At 36.4% G+C, this 21411-nt stretch overlaps 1 protein-coding gene across 2 annotated transcripts in view; it reads left to right on the plus strand.

Annotated features, from left to right (window-relative positions):
* Nucleotides 1-21411, plus strand: part of ALCAM (activated leukocyte cell adhesion molecule) — a 210947-nt gene that overhangs the window by 156704 nt on the left and 32832 nt on the right. For both annotated transcript variants that reach the window (XM_047723546.1, XM_047723544.1), the window contains exons 3-7: nt 2104-2323; nt 8636-8700; nt 9929-10016; nt 10470-10652; nt 20637-20764. In XM_047723546.1, the coding sequence (XP_047579502.1) occupies nt 2104-2323; nt 8636-8700; nt 9929-10016; nt 10470-10652; nt 20637-20764 (684 nt within the window). The remainder of the gene's footprint in view (nt 1-2103; nt 2324-8635; nt 8701-9928; nt 10017-10469; nt 10653-20636; nt 20765-21411) is intronic.

A 21411-nucleotide genomic window follows, 5' to 3' on the forward strand; every position in this document is an offset into this window, starting at 1 on the left:
AGGGACAGATTGGCTTCTCCCCTCCTGCAGGGTCATCTGCCTGTGAATGGAGATCATGGTTCCCTGTGAGCCTTTCCACACTTCACCCCCCACCTTTCTTTCTTTCTTTCTTTCTCTTTCTTTCTTTCTTTCTTTCTTTCTTTCTTTCTTTCTTTCTTTCTTTCTTTCTTTCTTTCTTTCTTTCTTTTAATGCTCAGTTAGCCAGCATGTAGGGCATCACTGGTTTTTGATGTAGCATTCAGTGATTCATTAGTTGTGTATAACTCCTGGTGCTCATCACAGCTCGTGCCCTCCTTGACCCCCTCCTCTTCTTCAGCATCTGCCCCAGTGCTGGTAAAGAAGGGGCAGCTAACAGCTACGAAGAGTGCTATAGTGAAGTCATCGTGGAGCCACACTGCAAAGCTTCAACCTTTGCTCTGCTGAGATACGCTAGCTGGGCCCTTGGACAATTTACTTAACCAACTTCTGTCTGTACTGTATAATCTGTAAATGAATCTGATATTACAACTCTAACTTACAGGGTTGTTAGGAGTATTAAATCCATTACTACGTGGAAAACCCAAGGAAAGTACTTGGCATATGGTTAATAACTATTATTTATTGCATAAGTGCATGAATACAGAAACATAAGGGACTGGTTTAAAATATTTCCCTCAGTGAAGGAATGATTTAGAGTAAGGATTTGCATTGCAAACCTGTGACAAAATTAAAAAATTTAAGGAGAATATTATTAATGTATTCAGATATTCAACCAACTAAAGCTTTTGGGCTCTAAAATTAGCTTAGTAATTGTCTTGGCTTGCAGTGCTATAACCGAATACTGTAGACTAGGGGCTTCAACAACAACTATTTATTTCTCACAGTTCTGGAGTTCTGGAGGCTGGGAAGTTCAAGATCAAGGTGCTGGCAAATTTGTCTCTTTGTGAGGGTCCTCCTCTTGATTTTCAGACAGCTGCCATTTTGCTATGTACTCATATAACCTGTGTTTTCTTCCTCTTCTTATAAGGGTACTAATCCTGTCATAAAGGCACCATTCTAGTTCTTCATCTAAACCTACTGACCTCTCAAAGGCTCCACCTCCAAATATCAGCTCCCTGGGGTGGAGGGCTTCAACATACGCATTTGGTGGTGACACAAACATTTAGTCCATAAAAGTAATAAATATTAATAATTTTTAAAATGTAACTCCCCGTAGTACCTTGGAATTTGCCATGCACTTTAAAATGTTTTATCATGTTTTATTTTCTCGAAGACCTTGTGAGGTAAGTAGAAGAGAGATTGGCTTCTATCTTAGATTAAATTGCTTATTAGCTAAGAGAATTTTTGTGGGAGCCAAGGAAGAGATGAATTATAAGTCTTGGGCTCTTGGCATAATTGTCCATGCCAGATTATATTTTATTTTGATAATAAGTTTTTATATGAAAGCTCTCTGAGCTAAGTTTTATGACTCAGATAGCAAAACTATGGATTTTAGTGATTAATCTGATTCTGTTGCTTAATGGACATGATTGTTTCATAAGGGCACATACTGTTCCTCCATGAAGACTCATTAAATTACGTTATGAGTAAAGGTCAGCTCTGTCAGTTTTGGCTGAAACTGAAAGGTGTGGACGTTTAAAATATGTGGATTAAAGTAATGAATATGCAAAGGATAACTGCCCAGGACTTCTGAGTATTTGCAGCCCACATGTATGCTTGCTCTGATGGTTAGCTGAATATCATTTTGTGCATTTGTGTGTTTGTTTTCATCTGTTTTTTTTTTTTTCTTTTAAATTAGATACAATTCCAGCCCTTCTTGGTTTCAGAACAGTCACTAATTCTGTCCTTTGGATGCAAGAGAAGCTCAGATTCCAATAGCCCTGTCTTTCCATTTTCACATATTTAAACTGATACCTGTAAAAGAACGTAGAGCCTTTCCTCTTATGAAGAGTCATTTTCTGTAAACAAAGATTTATGTGAGGCTCATATCCAAAATTACTCCTTTTGGACAGAACTATAAATATTGGCGGAAGAATATGGCCAAGAAGTTTTGTTATTCTGGATGTAATCCTGAAACATCTGAATATGCTTGTTTTTAAAATGTATTGTTATTTTAATTTTTAGGAAAAGCCCGATGGCTCCCCAGTATTTATTGCCTTCAGGTCCTCTACAAAGAAAAGTGTGCAGTACGACGATGTACCAGAATACAGAGACAGATTGAGCCTCTCAGAAAACTACACTTTGTCTATCAGTAATGCAAGGATCAGTGATGAAAAGAGATTTGTGTGCATGCTAGTAACTGAGGACAACGTGTTTGAGGCACCTACAATAGTCAAGGTGTTCAGTAAGTAGTCTGCAGTGTAATTGCTAAGTGGGATTGATGGCTGGTACTAGAAAATGTTCTTCAGCAAGAAGAGTGAACGCTCTGTAGTGTCTCCACGGCAGGCATCTCTGTGAGAGGACTTCTGACGATCTTCATTCTGCTCATGCATGCTGGTAGTGAGGAAAACAAAACCCCTGAAATTCAAATAGGAGTTCTGCAGCGAGGAACTAAAAGAATATTCTCTGTTGTTTTGTTGGGTAACATTTCCTGGGATACGAAGTACCACAAAGTGAAAACTGGCATGTGGTCTTTTACTTTCACTGACTTGTACAAATGCATAGTCTATGAGATATACGTAGATATGTGATACATACATATAATATGCATGTCACTCAAATACACATGTATGTATCAGACTGATCCATATAAAACTAATATTTTTACATATTAAACAATAAATACAAGCAAATCCAAACCATCTTATGACTTAAAAATCTAAGCTTTTTATGTGTGTGTGCGTGTGTGTGTCAAAATATGTGTGGATGTAGTATTACATACACACACACATACATATATCCTGGCCTTTAATCATGTTGCTTTAGTTCTTCAAAGTGTTCAGTTGGTTTAGAAAATTGCCCCCAAATAAAAAAGCTCACACACCCTGAATGCATCTGTGGAATATCTCAAGGGGAAGAAGTAGAGTAAGATTGGAAGAAGAGAAGTCAGAAGAAGAAACTTGGAGTAATAACTGTAGTCATTACGGCAAAGTTACTTTGCCTAATGATAACATATAGTTAATGTTACTGTGCAAATAGCTATGCAAATGAATGACTTGAGAAGTTTTAATTAAACATTTTATCTTTTAATATTCAGGTAAAAAAATCCCACCTCCTGTTACATCATAATATATTAGAAATTACAGGGAGAAAAATAGGTCTCAAAAGTTTCAGAATGCCAGTCTTTTTTAACTAGGGAAGAAGGTCTCACTTTTCAGTTTTTTTCCCTCTGCTTTCTGATAACATGGCAGCACCTAGAAATTGTTAAAATAAATAGGGAAGAAAGCAGCCCAGAGGGCTGCTATAGCAAACAACCATGGATTTTTCCCATTTCTCTTGTAATAGCCTATGCAACTAAGTGGAACTGTCCCTTAAGTATTGATATAGATTTCAAAGCTCCTATGGGCTCCTCACACGGATTCAAAGAATTCTTGTACTATCAGAAGAAACCTTTGTTCTCCAGAAGAACATTGTAAAAGCATATTACATGTTTCAGTTGATTACCTTTCAGCTTAGAAGGCACTTTCCAGAAACCATCCACCCTTCTTAGTCATTTTATGAATCACACCAAATTCCAAGTGTTTACCAATCATTCCTTCCATTAAATACCCCAAATAATCTGCCTCCTTTATTTACCAATGGCCCCTCTTTTTTCTTTCTTTCTCTTTCTTTCTTTCTTCCTTCCTTTCTTTCTTTCATTTCACTTTGATATTACTAGGAAGATGGATGGTGCACTTCTAGGGACACTTTCTGTAAAGAGAACAACCAATACAATTTTTAAAATTAGGCCCTGATGTCATAAATATAAGTTCACAACAAGAATGTAAGACAGTAGGTAGAGATTAAGTCATAGCACCCCGAAGGTTATGGGTATTGCTTCCTTATTGCCAGGTTTCTTTCTCACTGTGTTAAAATTCTCAAATATCAAGCTAGTCTACAAGAAAGTTGAGAAAATACAGGTTGTTTCCTTTAGAAGAATCGTTTGTGACAATTTTCAGAATATACCTAAAGAATATATCATACAGCAGTCTGGAAAAAAAAAATCCAGTTGGTCTGCTTTGATAAAAATTTGTAAGATATTTTGGAATACAGGGAATTTCTATGATTGTGAAAACAAACTCACATCCCACATACTGGCAGCACCCCCTACCCCCTTCTCTTTTGAATGTTGTTGAAAACAAAGTGATTCTCAGAAACAGAATTTGCATTCCAGGCTCTGGGCCAGGGAGAATTTAAATAGACAAGTTACACACTCTTGAAAATGGCATTTTATGCTAAAAACCGTGGAACCCTCCAAGTCCAATTAAATGAACGGCACAGCTCATGATAAGGAAAGCATTTGCAAGAGCATATAGGGGCTTTACTTTTTTTTTTTTTAAATAATGAATTTACTTTGGGTCGCATTTTGTGAGGCCAACAGCAGCTGTGACAGGGAGACTTTTATTCTGTGCATGTGTATATTGCAGTCACTTAAGAGTTACTAGGCTCATCAATCAGTGCTCTATTTCCTTCTGTCGAGTCACCTAGCAACATGCATTGTGTACTACAGAATCGAGTATGGTTGACGTGAGCTAATCCCAGCTCAGCTTGCGGCAGAGTGCCATCCTCATGGGCAAACTCAGACTGTTCTTATTCAGACTGGAGGCCATGACCGATGACTCTGCTCCCTCCGTTGCAGGCTTGTTTAGCTTTACCTCAGATACAACAGCTATGCCCATAAAGCACCTGAGGTTCAAATAAGTCATGTTCTTTATTGCCAGGAATACAGCTTTTTAAAAAAAAAAAAAGAATTGAATGGCAGCAAAATTAAAATGTGTTTGCATTTAATACACGTTTGAAGTTAATAAACATATTCAGAAACATCAGTCAAGCCTTTAAAGTTCTCAAAGATTTATTCCAATCACTGTGCAAAAGTTTTGGAAGTCAAATGGGAACCCAGATTGCCAGCTGGCTGTCAGTGGTGGAACAGAAAAATCCCTGACTGGTCATCAGAAGACCTGGCTTTGTTAGGTGTGTTGCTGATTTCTGACCTTGAGGATGTTCACTAGTCCGAGGCTGCTTCTCTCATCAACAGTAATAGAAATGCTTTGAATTTGAGGGTCGTTTTCCTACTGGTTCCTAGATCTTCCTGAGGAGCTTTGCTGAAGAGGGCAGGAGAGGGGGAGGCACGTGCTTCTGCTGGCTAGAATCTCACCCACGCTATATTTCAAAGGTTTTTTTCATGATAATTCATTCGGGGTGGAGAAGAAAAGGCAAATGACTCCAGCTCTAAAAAACCATTTGAAAACCACAATGTAGGCTAACCTGTAAACCCACTCGTTAAAAGGAAAACTGTTTCCGTGACATAGGGTCATTGTACACTTGGACTGTTTCTTTGCTTAGTGACGGGCAGTGCTGGCTGACTTCACACAGTTACGTTAGAGCTCTCATTCGGACACTATTCTCAGAGTTTTATCAGAACTGAGCATCCTTCCTCTCACCTTCCGTGTGAAAGTAAATCAACCTGCAAGGAATTTTTTTTTTTAATGAAGGAAGCAGAAAATGACCTATTTAACAAATGAAACCTATTTTATTTTGATTCTTTAAATATAAAAATTACCTTTCCCATCTCATGAGGAAGTAAACTATGATTCCATGCTAACGGTTGTTTACTTAAAGTGGACCAGAATTTGTAAGAGGTAATGACTGACAAAGTACTGAGAGGAGCTTTCATGAGTCAATGTAACCAGTGAACCTCTCTTTTCTTGCCTTCCTCCCCTATCAAAAGCTCTCCTGTGTGTGGTTTTTGGTAATAACACTACATTGTGGGTGATAGAGAGCAGTTTGGCTTTCATCACTACATCCTCAGCTGGCTGTGATACCCTTGATAAAGTTATTTTAATAATGCAAATAAATTTGTACTATGACTTTCCCTTTCAATTCTATACTTGGTTATGAAGCCCTGAATTATATTAAGGCATAATTCATGTGAAGTTTTTTTTTTTTTTTTAAACACTTTGGAATCAATATGCAATTTTGCTAAAATAGTACATGTCCTCTTTTATGGTCCTCCAACTAATACCCATTGATTGTTGCAAACTAATATAAAAGAAAATTACATATAAAATATCTCGTGGGTTTGAAACAAAAGTTTGGAAGAAAAGAACTCAAGGAATTGGAGTAGATATTACCATCACTTCCACAATGGCCATGGTGACTCTCTTCCAAATAAAAAGATGAGTTACACTGTGAAGAAGCCTAAACATTAAGCATTCTTTCACCAGGTTTTTCTGGGTTTTCCACAGCTTCATTTTATTGAAATAAGTATAAATTTTAGAAAATATTTATGGAAAGAATATATACATGGCCTTGTGTAAAGGGTCAAGACTTGTAACACACCAAATATTTATGATCTTATGTGCAAGGATAAAACATCATAAGGTTTACAAAGCAGAGAAATATATATATTTTGCCTAAGAGGAAGTACGTGCCCAACTGTTTTGATAAATAATTTTGGTGAACTAGAAAGTAATGCAGTTTAGCAACACTGCCCACCTACATTTTGTATTAGAAGACTTAATTTAAAAAAAAAAAGAACCTCAGTTTTTTCAGATGATTTTTTTTTAAACCTCTTTTTATATTCTAGGCATAGATACTACTGAAGGGGAAACAAAAATCCATTTGTTCTTTTTCTCTTGTTAATTTTGACTCTTGATTGACCACATAAATTAATTAAATATTCTTACCTCTCTTATGCTCTCAGAGTGGTATCACGAATACTTGATTTTAGTTCCCAGAGAAGTTTGGCTTACTTATTTAAGCATTGAGAATTTTTATTTTGCTTAAATATTTTGGATATATCCCTCTCTCAAACGGTTTAGACTTTTGTCTTAAAACATAAATTCAGAACAGAATTTAATGTTCTATCAGGAATTCAGAGTTGTAATTGTGAACATTAATGGCATTACATTAAAATTGTGATAACACCAGAGCTTACTGATATGTGGAAGGCTTTAACCTCCTACCATATGCTTTACAGAAATTGCTGTTCATCCTGACTTTTTGGTCAGATTTAATAATTTTTTGGTCACATTTCTAACAGTCAGGAAAACAGATGTCACTTTTTGTTTGTCATAATGTAACTGTCTCTGTTACACCTTTCTTTTCTTCTGTATTTCTTTTTTCTATTTTTTTATCTTTCTTGTGTTTTGTTTCTAGTAGGTATATTTAGAAAATAATCCATCTTGTGCAAATTGAATTAGGGTAATATTTCTAGAATTAATAGTAAGTTGGCTCTCCTATAGTTAAAGGGCATAAGTTGAACACATAGGAAGATTTACTATTATTATTCATTGTTCCAATTTCTAATATAAAACAATTGTGTAAAAAGTAAATGAACTCTCAAGAGTAACATGAAGAAGTTTACATATTTTTTTTTTACACAGTCTTGGTGATAGCCATTTTGCTCTTCCAAACACTTTCTGTCTTCATCCTTATTTTCTATAATGGTCTGGGTAGGCAACATTTCTGATAGCAGAATCCCAAACTGACTAATAACTGTATAAAAGCCAACTTAGTCTCGTTTGGTAATAGAAACTAAAGGTATTGGAGATGATATTACAATGAGACTATGAATGAAAGAAGAACTGGTTGTCTTTATTTGTTTATATGAGAATAGAATAGTTTTGCTCCATGAGATTCACAAAAATCAATGACAAAGAGGGAATATCCATTTTCTGGAGACTAATTGTTAGAGCTAATTAAAAAGTAAAAAATCTGTCAGGGATAGATAACTAACAGCGAAGAGTAAATAATTTAAAATAAGTCTGAATACTACCTTGTTGCTGTGATTTTTAACCAGTTCTTCCTGAAAGCTCTCTTAGAATGGATGCTTCTAGAACTTCCTACATTTGAGATGCTTCTATTATCTCTGTTCCAAATTTGAAGGATTTCCTTACATTTATAATTTCATAATGTGATTTCACTTTAAAGATAAGGTTTGAGATACACAGAAAACTTGAACGTTTATATCCCTTAACTCTTTTTAGTTAGCATGATTTTAGAACCATGATATTTAAACTTCATTGTGCCTAAAAATCTTGTAGAGAGCTTGTTTTAAAAAGTTGATTTATAGGACTGTCCCTAGAGATCCTACTTCTGGCCAAGGGAGGCTTAGAAATCTGCATTTTTAGTAAGTACCCTTTGTGGATTCAGGTCTTCATCTAAGTAGCTGGAAGTTATTAGTAAGTGGAAAGTACACATGATAATCAGTTAACAGTCATATTCATATTTCATATATTAACCTCTATTTCACTATCAAATCCATAGTTATAGCTTATGAAGGAAGCATTCAGAAGACATTACGAATATTTAATTCAAAGGAGTAATAAGCATTTAAAATAGTACTTAATATAATAAAGCAAATACATGGAGGGAGTGGGCTAACCAGATTTCTTAATTACAGATTATATGGGAATGTGTTTGCTTTGAATAAGTGAATTATTTTTCTATAATTCAAATCACAAGTGTCCTTTTGTTCTTTCATGTGTACTTAAAACCTTTCTCTGCTTGACTTTAGAGCAACCATCCAAACCTGAAATTGTAAGCCAAGCGCCTTTTCTTGAAACAGAGCAGCTAAAAAAGGTAAGAACTTGCGTTTGATTCATTGCCTTCACTTAGCAATGTCTTCTCCTGGCCTCAGATGCCAAGACAAATAAGTTAGACTTTGTTCTTGTGGAGTTGACAGTGTTGCAGGTGCCAGTAAGAAAGTCTGCCTGAGTTAGAGCGGGGAACACAGAGGAAGATGTAGTCATTTCTGAAAGGAGGAGAAGGCGAGCAGAGGAGGGGAAAAGGTATAGTCTTTCTTGTTTCAGTGAACTGTCAAATGGAGTCATGAAAGATGAGTAGATTTTCTCCAAACCAAGGGTTGAAATGTTTTCCGACAACGTGAAATAATAAGATGTGAAGGAGAATAGCATTTTTAGGAAACATCATGTTATTTGTGTTACTGGAACTTTGTGTGGTAAGACAATAGGCAAGAGAGTGCAGTAAAAGATAAATCTGGAGAAGTAAAGAGAAGCTGGATTATGACAAGCCTTATGTCATGGAGGGAATTTGGACTTTATTCTGTTGGCAGATGAAACTATTAAAAAGTTGAAGTAAAGATATGAGAAGATCAAATTTGAACAGTCACATTAAGAGGTGTGAAGAGAGGCTGTATTGAGAGGAGACAAAGTTGGAGGTTATATTTAGGCACATCACCTGACTAATGATCTTATTTCACTAAGTAAAATACCTAAATTTTCCTTTGTGAAGAAAAAAATACAAACAAGTGAAAAGTTCTTTGAATCAGATTAAGTTTTATTTTGTAATATTATTTGATAAATGCTAAATATTAAAGTCATAACACATTTGAAGAAAAGTGGTGGGAATTACAGATTTGGTAGGTATACGTATCTGAACTTTAAATAGTATGAAACCAGAGAGGCAGCCCCGCTTTCATACCGTTAATGATTCTTGCATGCTGAGATCTATGAACCATGGGAATAGCCAGTGTTAATGTAGTTGTGTTATTTAGTTAATACTAAAAGTGAATAATGTCAAAATGAATTTGGTAATGCTTTTGGACAAATGTGATTTTATTAATAGTGGCAGCATCTATTGCATGTTTTTAAATGAGCAAGACCATAATTTTAAGTACTAGGCATTGTTTTTAATGCAAGGGACCATGTATTCAGTCCCCAGTCAGTGCTTGGATAATGAATGGGTCAGGAAACCTTTGGAAGAGCTGCACCCCCTGAGGAGTCCAAAGCTTTCAAATTGACAACCACTGATGGAACCAAGGTAGCAACATTTCCTTTTCATTTTGCAGTTGGGAGACTGCATTTCAAAAGACAGTTACCCAGATGGCAACATCACGTGGTATAGGAATGGAAAAGTGCTGCAACCCCTTGAAGGAGGTGGGTAAGAAGTGGGCAGTAAATTCCAATGACCTATTTTAACCTTCTCTCGTCTAGGCATTCCTTAGACTGCCCTGCATCTAAATGCATTGGCCTTTTTGATCTATGGTTCTATGCTTTGTTCCTTTCAGTAACCATTAAGTCATTAAGTGATTTTTTTAAAACATCATTTTAGTCCTTGTGCAGAAGAATCAAGAGCAGAGAAGAATTATTTCTGTATCTGGCATGTTCTAGAAGTTAATTAAAGGGAGTGGGAGATAGGATTCCAGGATTCTATTTCTGTCTGTGTCTCTGATTTCATGGTTCTGAAAAGACATTCTACCTCGGTACATGTCAATTTTCCCTCCTGTTAAATATAGTAAGGACAAAACCACTTATCAAGGTGTTGTGACATTTAAGGATTGTGATTTTTCCAATGAAAGATGCTATCATTAGTGTTCTTACTTTCTTCAGTGGTGGTCTTAATTTTTAAAAAGCAAATGGACCCGGTAACTCAGCTCTATACCATGACTTCATCCCTGGAGTACAAGGCAACCAAGGCTGACATACAGATGCCATTTACCTGCTCTGTGATGTATTATGGACCATCTGGTCAGAAAACACTTCAGTCTGAACAAGTAATCTTTGATATTTACTGTAAGTAACTCACTATGCAATTATGCAATTTTTTTTGGTTTTATTTATTTATTTGACAGAGAGAGAGACACAAGAGAGGGAACACAAGCAGGGGGAGTGGAAGAGGGAGAAGCAGGCTCCCACTGAGCAGGGAGCCTGATGCGGGGCTCCGTCCCAGGACCCTGAGATCATGACCTGAGCCGAAGGCAGACGCTTAACAACTGAGCCACCCAGGCACCCCTACAATTACGCAATTTTAATGTCTTAGAGTATTCTAATGCTATTAATCTTTCAATTCCTAATCCACATTCTCTTTGGATTGTGCCTTCAATCCTTCTTTCCTGTTCTGCAGTACTCAATTTCTTTCTCCTTGGAATACCTATAGAATAAATGCTTACTCTGTCTTGTGATAGCTTTCACTTTCCACTTTGTCATTTCTGAAGATCTCTTCTGGATTCTGCTAGACGCTAAATTCCTTAAAAACAAGACCTCTAACTCAGTGTGATGCCTTCAGGTAGTCCCCACAAACTATGAATTTTTTTTTTTTTTTAGATTTTATTTATTTATTTGTCACAGAGAGAGAGACAGTAAGAGAGGGACTATAAGCACGTGGAGTGGGAGAGGGAGGAAGCAGGCTTCCCGCTGAGCAGGGAGCCTGATGTGGGGCTCGATCCCAGAACCCTGGGATCATGTCCTGAGCCGAAGGCAGACACTTAACGACTGAGCCACCCAGGCGCCTAAGTTATGAGTTTTATAAGAGTTCAAAATGCCATCTGATTATTTTCTGAATGAAAGACAGATGAATGGAAGCTTATGACTGATTGGACTTCTCGCTATGGGATTTCCATTTTAATGGAAAAAAAATTAATAATAAGATCAATTGTACAAGTTTAAATAGGATGTTTTATTCCAGACATTTTGGTTAACTTTATTTCATAGTTTTGAAACATAGGCTATTAGACTAAAAAGGAACCTTCTTGATCATCTGATCTAACTCCTTATTTTACTAAGCAGTAAAGTGAGTCTCAGAGACCTGCTCTAAATTAGCTGTAGAGACTGGGTTAGAATCCTTTTCTGCCATGCTGTTCTCTTTCCCATAAGACAGGTGCCAAGATTCAGAGCAAACAGGCTGATAGTCCAGGCCCAACACAGTCAATTTCTGTGCCTTTCTAAAAGAGTAGGTAACTGCTTTAGGTCTCAGTTTTCTTATCTTGAAATGGAAAAAATAACTCGGTGATGTTATGGAGATTAAGAGAAATCACAAATCTAAAATAGCATCCTATATTGCTCATTAAGTTCTTGCTACTAAGTACTATTATTATTATTATTACATATGATCATTATTACTACAGATGCATAGAACTAGCGATACTATTTTTGGAGAGATGCTGTTTTAAAAATTTTAGAAACATTTCATTATTTAAAAAAAAAAAGAATCAAAACTTTGTAATGCTGCCATATATGGTAGAATGACCTAATACTTCTACGTGTATTCTGAAGAAAGAGCAGAAATGCCATTTGAGCCATTGTAGGGTTTAATCTCCTCTGAATTCCTATTTTGGTTCCATAAAGTGCAGAACCTTATGTAAGAACAAAACTGACATTCCACTTGCCCTGACAATAAAGGATTGTTGTGCCTTAAACTTTGTATCTAAGTTTCAACTTCTATACTGACTTAAAGTGAGGACTTAAAGGATTTCATTATGTGCAACTTATCTAAAATCAAACTATTATTTCTGTAAGTAAAGGCAGAATTCTGTCTGTTCAAAAATGTTGAACTGGAAATAAACTCTCTTGGTGTAAGTGCAGGAGTACAAGATAGGAAAGAGCATCAAGATGAGTAATAAGGACTGGGAAAGTGGCTTCAGAAAAAAACAGGAATGTATGTTATCAGGCACCAAGAGCCGGGTAAGCAGAAAAGTCCTTGGATGAATAAGAAGGGAATGATTTTACTGTGGCTGGGCTCTGAGGGGTGCATTTGGCACAGCTTTTGAGAAGCCACAATGTATGCAGTGCTGGACTTCCTGGTAAAGATACAAAGTGCTTAATAGGGTCCTGACATTCAAAGAGTTTAGGACTCCAGTAGAGCAATGAGATACCTACAGGGGGAGGAAATTGTCAGTGCAAGGTCACATGTGGTACGTGACAGTCAGAGCTCAATGAATAGCACTGAAAGCTCAGATGCCCAAGGACAGTGATTCTCAGACTTTTGTTGCATCTGAATCACCAGAAGGTCTTAGAACACAAATCACCAGACCCTGCTCTGTAATTTCTCACCCTGTAGTTGTGGGGGGAGTTCAACACTTTGCATTTATAACAGATTCCCTGGTGATGCTAACACTGTTCATAAAAGGACCACACTTGGAAAATCACGTTAAAAGTGGAGAAGGAGGGAGCTAAACGGAAAGGACAGAGAATACATTCAGAGGAAAGAAATTTGGTCAATTCATCTGGAGGAAGGTGCCCTAGTCCACTCCTACCCTAATCCTTCCTTACCCTTTCCAATCAGTAATGAAACTTGATAGAATCTAGCTCTTTATGTTGATCTTTATGTTAATCTGATTTGTTATGTTTATGTTTATCCGATTCTGCCTTCTGACACTGCCTACAAATATGCCACCATTCTCATGGCCCGTATTTCTGTGATTCCCAAAATAATATTCCTTTCTGTTCACTCTGAACTGCCCTCCAAGCTGCTGCTGAAAATATCTTTTTAAAAACAGATGTGAAACCGTGTTAGGTTAGTGCTATGATTACAATTCTTTAGTAACTCCCCAGATCTCTTGGATTAATCTTCACGCTCATTGTTTTCTTTCTTCCAAGTTTTTACTTTAATTCCAGTTGGTTAACATACAGTGTAATATAAGTTTTAGGTGTAGGATTTAGTATACAACACCAGTTGCTTATCACAGCAAGTGCACTCTTTTTTTTTTTTTTAAGATTTTATTTATTTATTTGTCAGAGAGAGAGAGATCACAAGTAGGCAGAGAGGCAGGCAGAGACAGAGAGAGAAGCAGGTTCCCTGCCGAGCAAGGAACCCGATATGGGACTCGATCCCAGGACGCTGGGACCATGACCCGAGCCGAAGGCAGCCGCTTAACCAACTGAGCCACGCAGGCATCCCAGCAAGTGCACTCTTAATCCCCATCACCCATTTAACCCAACCCCTCTCCACCTCCCTGCTAGCAACCCTGTTTGTTCTCTATAGTTAGAAGTCTGTTTTATGGTTTACCTCTCTATTTTCTTCCACTTATGTTTATCTGTTATCATTTCTTAAATTCCACATATTAGTGAAATTGTATGGCACTTGTCTTCCTCTGACTGACTTATTTTGCTCAGCATAATACTCTCTAGCTCCATCCATGTCATTGCAAATGGCAAGATTTCATTCTTTATATGGCCGAGTAGTATTCCATTGTGTATATATGTGACAGCTACTTTATTCATTCATCAGTTGGTGGACATTTGGGCTCTTTCCATAATTTGGGTGTTGATAATGCTGCTGTAAACATCAGGCTGCATGTATCTGTTCAAATCAGTATTTTTGTGTCTTTTGGGTGAATACCTAGTAGTGCAATTGCTGGGTTGTAGGGTAGTTCTATTTTTAGCTTTCTGAGGAAACTCCATACTGCTTTCCAGAGTGGCTGTCCCAGTTTTTATTCCCATCAACAGTGTAAGAGAGTTCCCTTCTCTCTGCATCCTGGTCAACATCTTTTGTTTGCTGTGTAGTTACATTTAGCCATTCAGACAGGTGCGAGGTGGTATCTCATTGTGGTTTTGATTTCTGTTTCCCTGGTGATGAGTGATGGTGAGCATCTTCCCATGTGTCTGTTACCCATTCTGGCTGTCTTCTTTGGAAAAATGTCTGTTCATGTCTTCTGCCCATTTTTAACTGGATTATTTGTTTTGGGGGTTTAAAATTTATAGGTTCTTTATAGATTTTAGATACTAACCCTTAATCAGATATGTCATTTACAAATATCCTCTCCCACTTTGTAGGTTGCCTTCTAGTTTTTTTGACTGTTTCCTTCGCTATGCAGAAGGTTTTTATCTTGTTGAAGTCCCAGTAGTTAACTTGTTGTTTCCCTTGTCTCCAGAGATGCATCCAGTAAGAACTTGCTATGGCCAGTGTCAAGGAGGTGCTTCCGGTAATCTCCTCCAGGATTTTGATGGTTTCCTGTCTCACAGTTAGGTCTTTCATGCATTTTGAGTTCATTTTTGTGTATGGTGTAAGAAAGTTATCCAGTTTCATTGGGCATGTTGCTGTCTGTTTTCCCAACACTATTTGTTGAAGAGACTTTGTCGAAGATTAGTTGACCATATAGTTGTGGATCCATATCTGAGTTTTCTATTTTGTTCCATTGATCTATGTATCTGTTTTTATGCCATTATCAGACTGTCTCGATCACTACCACTTTGTAATGTAGCTTGAGTCCAGAATTCTGATGCCTCCAGCTTTGCTTTTCTTTTTCAAGTTTGCTTTGGCTTTTTGGGTCTTGTGGTTCAATACAAATTTTAGGATGTTTGGTCTAGCTCTGTGAAAATAGCTAGTGATATTTTGATAGGGATTGCATTAAATGTGTGGATTGCTTTGGGTAGTATAGGCTTTTTAACAATATTTGTTCTTTTAATCCGTGAGCATGGAATGTTTTTCCATTTCTTTGTGTCATCTTCAATTTCTTTCGAAAGTGTTCTACAGCTTTTAGAGTATAGATCTCTTACCTCCTTAGTTAGGTTTATTCTTAGATGTCTTATGGTTTTCGGTACATTTGTAAATTAGGTCGATTTCTTGATTTCTCTTTCTGCTGCTTCATTATTGGTGTATAGAAATGCAACATTTTCTGCATGTTGATTTTCTATCCTGCAATTTTGCTGAATTTGTGTATCAGTTCTAACAATTTTTTGGTGGAGTCTTTCATAAACTATCATTTCATCTGCAAACAGTGAAAATTTGACTTCTTCCTTGCTAATTTGGATACCTTTCACTTTTTAAAAATTTTTTTATTTTATTTTATTTTACTTATTTATTTATTTATTTTTTTGGTCTGATTGCTGAGGCTGGGGCTTCCAGTACTATATTAAATAACAGTGGTAACAATAGCTATCTCTGCTGTTCCTGATTTAGAGGAAAAACTCTCTGTTTTTCCCCACTGAGGATGGTATTACCTGTGGTTTTTCATTTATGTCTTTTATTATGTTGAGGTATGTTCCTTCTATCCCTATTTTGTTGATGGTTTTTATGAAGAACGGATGTTGTACTTTGTCAAATGCTCTGTCTGCATCTGTTGAGAGAGGATCATATGGTTCTTAGCCTGCCTTTTATTAATGTGGTATCTCACATTGATTGATTTGCAAATATTGAACCACCTTGGCAACCCAAGAATAAATCTTACTTGATCATGGTGAATGATTCTTTTAGTGTAATGTTGGATTTGATTTGCTAGTATTTTGTTGAGAATTTTTGTGTCCATGTTCATCAGGGTTATTAGTCTGTAGTTCTCTTTTTTAGTGGAATCTTTTTAGTTTTGGAATCAGAGTAATGCTGGCCTCATAGAATGAATTTGGAAGTTTTCCTTCCTTTTCTATTTTTTTGGACCAGTTTGTGAATAATAGATAGAATTCCCCTGGGAAGCCATCTGACCCTAGACTTTTGTTTCTTGGGAGATTTTTGATTACTGGTTCAATATCTTTGCTGGTTATTGGTCTAGTCCACCTTTCTATTTCTTCCTGTTTCAGTTTTGGTAGGTTATATGTTTCTAGGAATTTATCCATTTCTTCCTTTTTGCCCAACTTGGTGGCATGTATTTTTCATAATATTCTCTTATGATTGTTTGTATTTCTGTGGTGTTGGTTGTGATCTCTCCTTTTTCATTTGTAACTTTATTTGAGTCCTTTCTCTTTTCTTTTTTAAGAAGTCTGGCTAGGGGTTTGTCAGTTTTATTAATATTTTTCAAAAACCAGCTCCTGGTTTCATTCATTTTTTTTTTCTCCTGTGTTTTTTGTTTTGTTTGTTTCTATATCACTTTTTTCTGTTCTAATCTTTATTATTTCCCTTCTTCTGCTGTCTTTAGGCTTCATTTGTTTTTTCTTTTTCTGGCTCCTTTGGGTGTGAGGTTAGCTTGCATATTTGAGATTTTTTTTTGTATTCGAGGTAGGCTTATATTGGTATGTACTCCCTTCTTATGAACACTTCTGCAGCATTCCAAAGATTTCAGATCATTATGTTTTCATTTGCATTTGTTTTCGGGTATTTATTTCTTCTTTAATGGTTGACCCAGTCATTCCTTAGTAAGTTGTTCTTTAACCTCCATGCATTTGTGTTCTTTCTAAAATTTTTCTTCTAGTTGACTTCAAGTTTCGTAGCCTTACGATTGGCAAAATGCATAGTATGATATCAGTCTTTTTGTGCCTATTGAGGCTTGATTTGTTACCTAGTATGTGGTCCATTCTGGAGAATGTCCCATGTGTACTTGAAAAGATTGTATTTTCTGCTGCTTTAGGATGAAATGTTCTGAATATATGTTAAATCTGTCTGGTCCAGTGTGTCATTCACAGGCATTGTTTCCTTGTTGATTTTCTGCTTAGATGATCTGTCCATTGATATAAGTGGAATTTTAAAGTTCCTTACAATAAGTGTATTATTATTAATAAATTCCTTTATGTTTGTTATTAATTGTTCAGTATGTTTGGGTGCTCCCACATTGGGGGCATAAATATTTAAGTTGTTAGATCTTCTCATGGAATAGATCACTTTATTATGATATAGTGCCCTTCTTCATCTCTTGTTATAGACCTTGGTTTAAAATCTAGTTTGTCTGATATGAGAATTGCTGCTCCAGCTTTCTTTTGATATCCTTTTGCATGGGAGATATTTCTCTATCCCTTCACTCTAACCTGCAGGTGTCTTTAGGTCTAAAATGTAGGCAGTATATAGATGGGTCTTGTTTTTTAATCCAATCTGACTCCCTATGTCTTTTGATTGGAGCATTCAGTCCATTTACATTCAGAATAATGACTGACAGATATGAACTTAGTGCCATTTTATTACTGGTGGTTTCTGGAGATTTTCTCTGTTCCTTTCTGGTCTTTATCACTTTTAGTCTTTCTTTCCCACTTAAGGAGTCCCCTTTGCTATTACTTGCAGGGCTGGTTCATTGGTCTTGAACTCCTTTAGTTTTTGTTTGTCTGGGAAACTGTCTCTCCTTCTATTATGAATGATAGCCTTGCAGGATAGAGTATTCTTGGCTGCAGATTTTTTCCATTTAGTGTATTGATTATATCCTGCCACTTTCTCCTGGATGCTAAGTTTCTGTGGAGAGATCTCCTGCTCACCTTATTGGTCTTCCCTTGTAAATTAGAGACTTTTTATCTTGTTGTTTTTAGGATTTTTCTTTATCTCTATATTTTGCAAATTTAACTACTCTGTGTCTTGGCGTTGACCTTCTGTTGGATTTTGATGGGAGTTCTCTGTGCCTCCTGGATTTGGATGTATATTTTCATCTATAATTTCCTCAAATAAACCTTCTTTCCCCTTTTCTATCTCTTCTTCTTCTGGGACTCCTGTGACACAAATGTTACTATGTTTGATGGAGTCACTGAGTTCCCTGGGTCTACTTTCATGATCAGGATTTTTCTTTCCCTCTTTTGTCTTTATACTCTCGATTTTGATATGCCTCAGATCCCTTGTAGCCATGGTCCGGCACTATGTCTCAATCTTCATCACTTCACTGTGTCTTCTATAATCCTGTTCTGTTTTCCAGATTCCTCCTTTAGACTACTACTTACATGACTATTCATTTGCTGTCACTACCAAACTTTTGTTTTCTAGCAAACACCTATTTATTCTTTAAATTCTAGCTGTATTATCAGTTTGTACCAGATACTTCCCAGTCTCCTGCATCTATTAACTATCAGTGATAACATCATATCCAATTTTTATGTTGTTATTGTCTTAATTGTTTGATGTCATTACAAATAGATTGAAAGCCATGCTGTTTTCAACTTTATAACTTCAGCATTTAGTGCCAGCACAAAATAAATATTAACTAAACAAATGAATACATGAGTGGACAGAGGATAAATGGAAATAGGACAAAGAAAATTTGGATAGAATCTTGGTTATTCTGTAGTGGTATATAGAGAGTAGTGAGATATAATTCTTACCTGAATAGTTCAAGGCAGTCATGGGTACCAGGTTAGGAAATTTTTATTTCGGTCGTCACATATAATTGTAATCTTCAAAGCATTACTTCAGAAAACTGATTTTGAGGAAATATATATATATATATGTATATATATATATTTATAATTTATATATTATATATATGATGGAGTGGAATGCAGGACTGTCCGTGTTTCAGGTATAGGTTAACGCCTGGACAATGGAAGTGTTAGTAGAAATAAAAGGAGAGAATCAGATGCAAAACATAGTATCAATCGTATTAATCATTCACGCAGAGTGGATAAGAAAAAGCCAGAATACCTGGCAGAGTGATTTACTAATAGACAGAGTAAAATTCAGAGAAAAAGTCCAGGGCAACGGGAGAGCAAGAGATGGTTAATTTTGTTTGAGGCATGTTAGTTGGACATCCAGAAAGTTACTGTTAAAACTCAGATCTCTCTGATCTCAGTGTAGTTCTTCAATTCTCTAATGCAGAACAGAGTCTATTGAAAGGGGACACAGAGAAGGGAAGTTTTGCAATAAAGCAGGAAGTCAGACAGACTGTGATCCTGGCTGTTCTGGTGTCAGCTTTGATTGAGCAGTCTTGCAGTGATATGCAACAGGCCAGAGTAGTGAAGGGCCACATAAAAGAGAGAAGAAGGCGTAGAAATGGAAGGCCAGCAGGGGATGAAAAACAGACTTTATTTACCTTCCAATTTTACTGGGAACCACTAGTGAGGGAACTACCTCGGGGAAATTCAGAAAAACTAACAAAAAGTGTATTAAACCAGTCACTGTTAAGCTTCAGAGCATTCTGGGCAAATAGACCCAAGCATGGAAAAAAAGGCGACAAAGCAATCTAAATCAACCCTTCTATGTTTTTTCTGCATTTGGATATTAAAAAGATACGTAAATGATAGCAAGAGATAGGAAAAAAACCCCTCTGATTTTACTACTTACTTGTTTTATTAGCTAATAACAAAGTACGTCTTCACAAATTATTATTCTACTCTTATTCTTATTCTGTTATTGTTATTAGCCAGCTATATAACAAGCTATATTAGAAAGTGGGTCATTTATAACTGCCAACACCCCTTCCTCTTATTTTCTGTTTGCTGGATATTGTCCTTCATACCTAGCCTTTAATTTTTTTAGTGTTCTACTGTTAGTGGTAGCCTCTACTAAAGAATACCCTTTAGCCCTATTTTCTCCATAAAAGTGACCAAATGGAATGAAATTTGCACCTTTGCTCCAATGAACAGAAAGGAATTATAGTATATTTACAGTCCCGTTGGTTGTTTTAAGGGTCTTCAGTTCACAGGTTTCATCTTTTTGAAAACTGATCTACTCTCCTGCATGCCAGAAATCTTGCCGGCATTGCTTAGGTCATGTCTCTTTTTATTTAATATAAGGTATTATTATGTAAGAGGAGTGTAGGGTACCTAATAGTTTTAGCTACTGTGGTAGCTGATCCAGTCTTTCTAAACCATGGGGTTCATATAATATAGTTAAATGCCCTTATAATGAAATCATGCAGTGAGTTTGTTCCTACTCGTCTTTTACACATAAAATAATTATGGCCATTCCTACCTCAGCTAAAGACATTTTGCTAAGAAGAAATTGGCTTTTATGTAACAAGGTCTCTGTAGTTTTCTCTAACCAAGATTAGTACTTGGTAAAGCAAGTAGCTATTAACTTCAATCCCTCTATAAAAGGATACATTGAAGTAATTACCATTACTAGCTTCTTGAGAAAATTGTGTATAATTTAGTCATTTATATTGTATGTACAGAGTAATTTGGTACTTGATGAAAATGGTTAACTTGTGTCTGTGACTCTTGCAGATCCTACTGAGCAAGTGACAATACAAGTGTTGCCATCAAAAAATGCCATCAAAGAAGGGGATAACATCACTCTTAAGTGTTTGGGAAATGGTAACCCTCCTCCTGAGGAATTTTTGTTTTACTTACCCGTAAGTGCTTACGGATTATGACTTGAGCTAGACTGCTGTCATTTTGTCCTGTCGTGTGGCCACGCTGACATATTAAGAATTGTGTGTAGTTGGTCAGTTTAAGAGAGAAAGGTGTTATTCTTGGGGACAAAGGACAACCTGTAGAATGTCCTCTGAAAGGTTGTCTTACGTTTGTTGGGTTTGGTTTGGTTTCTTTTTGGCATCTATCAGTGATCTTGCCTTTTTTTCTCAGTTTTAGGAGATTTCAGGGGAAAAGAGGTAAAAAGCTTATCATAGGAAACCGTAATTACAAAAACTCTAGTTTTCATTATCTAGATAGGCTGTAAGAATCTGTTCTTCAAAAACAGATAACTCTAAAATGAAGAATGATGACAGCAACGATGTAGATTCTAAATCTACTACAGTGCCTTTCTGAACACATCTCTGAACCTCTGAAATAGGACCATTCTGTTGCACAAGATATTTAGCTTGACACAATAAAGCTAGGGGCTGTATCTTCCCATGGCATATGATCTTGAAGGGCGAGCTCCTCAACTTTTCCCAATATGATAACTGAAAGGAATCATATATAGAGAAAATAATTTGGAACATTCCTCTAGGATGTGTCCTAGACATCATGGTAGTATGGAGTCATACAAGGAAAGAGC

The sequence above is a fragment of the Lutra lutra genome, chromosome 1, assembly GCF_902655055.1.
Source record: "Lutra lutra chromosome 1, mLutLut1.2, whole genome shotgun sequence".
Classification (NCBI taxonomy): Eukaryota; Metazoa; Chordata; class Mammalia; order Carnivora; family Mustelidae; genus Lutra; species Lutra lutra.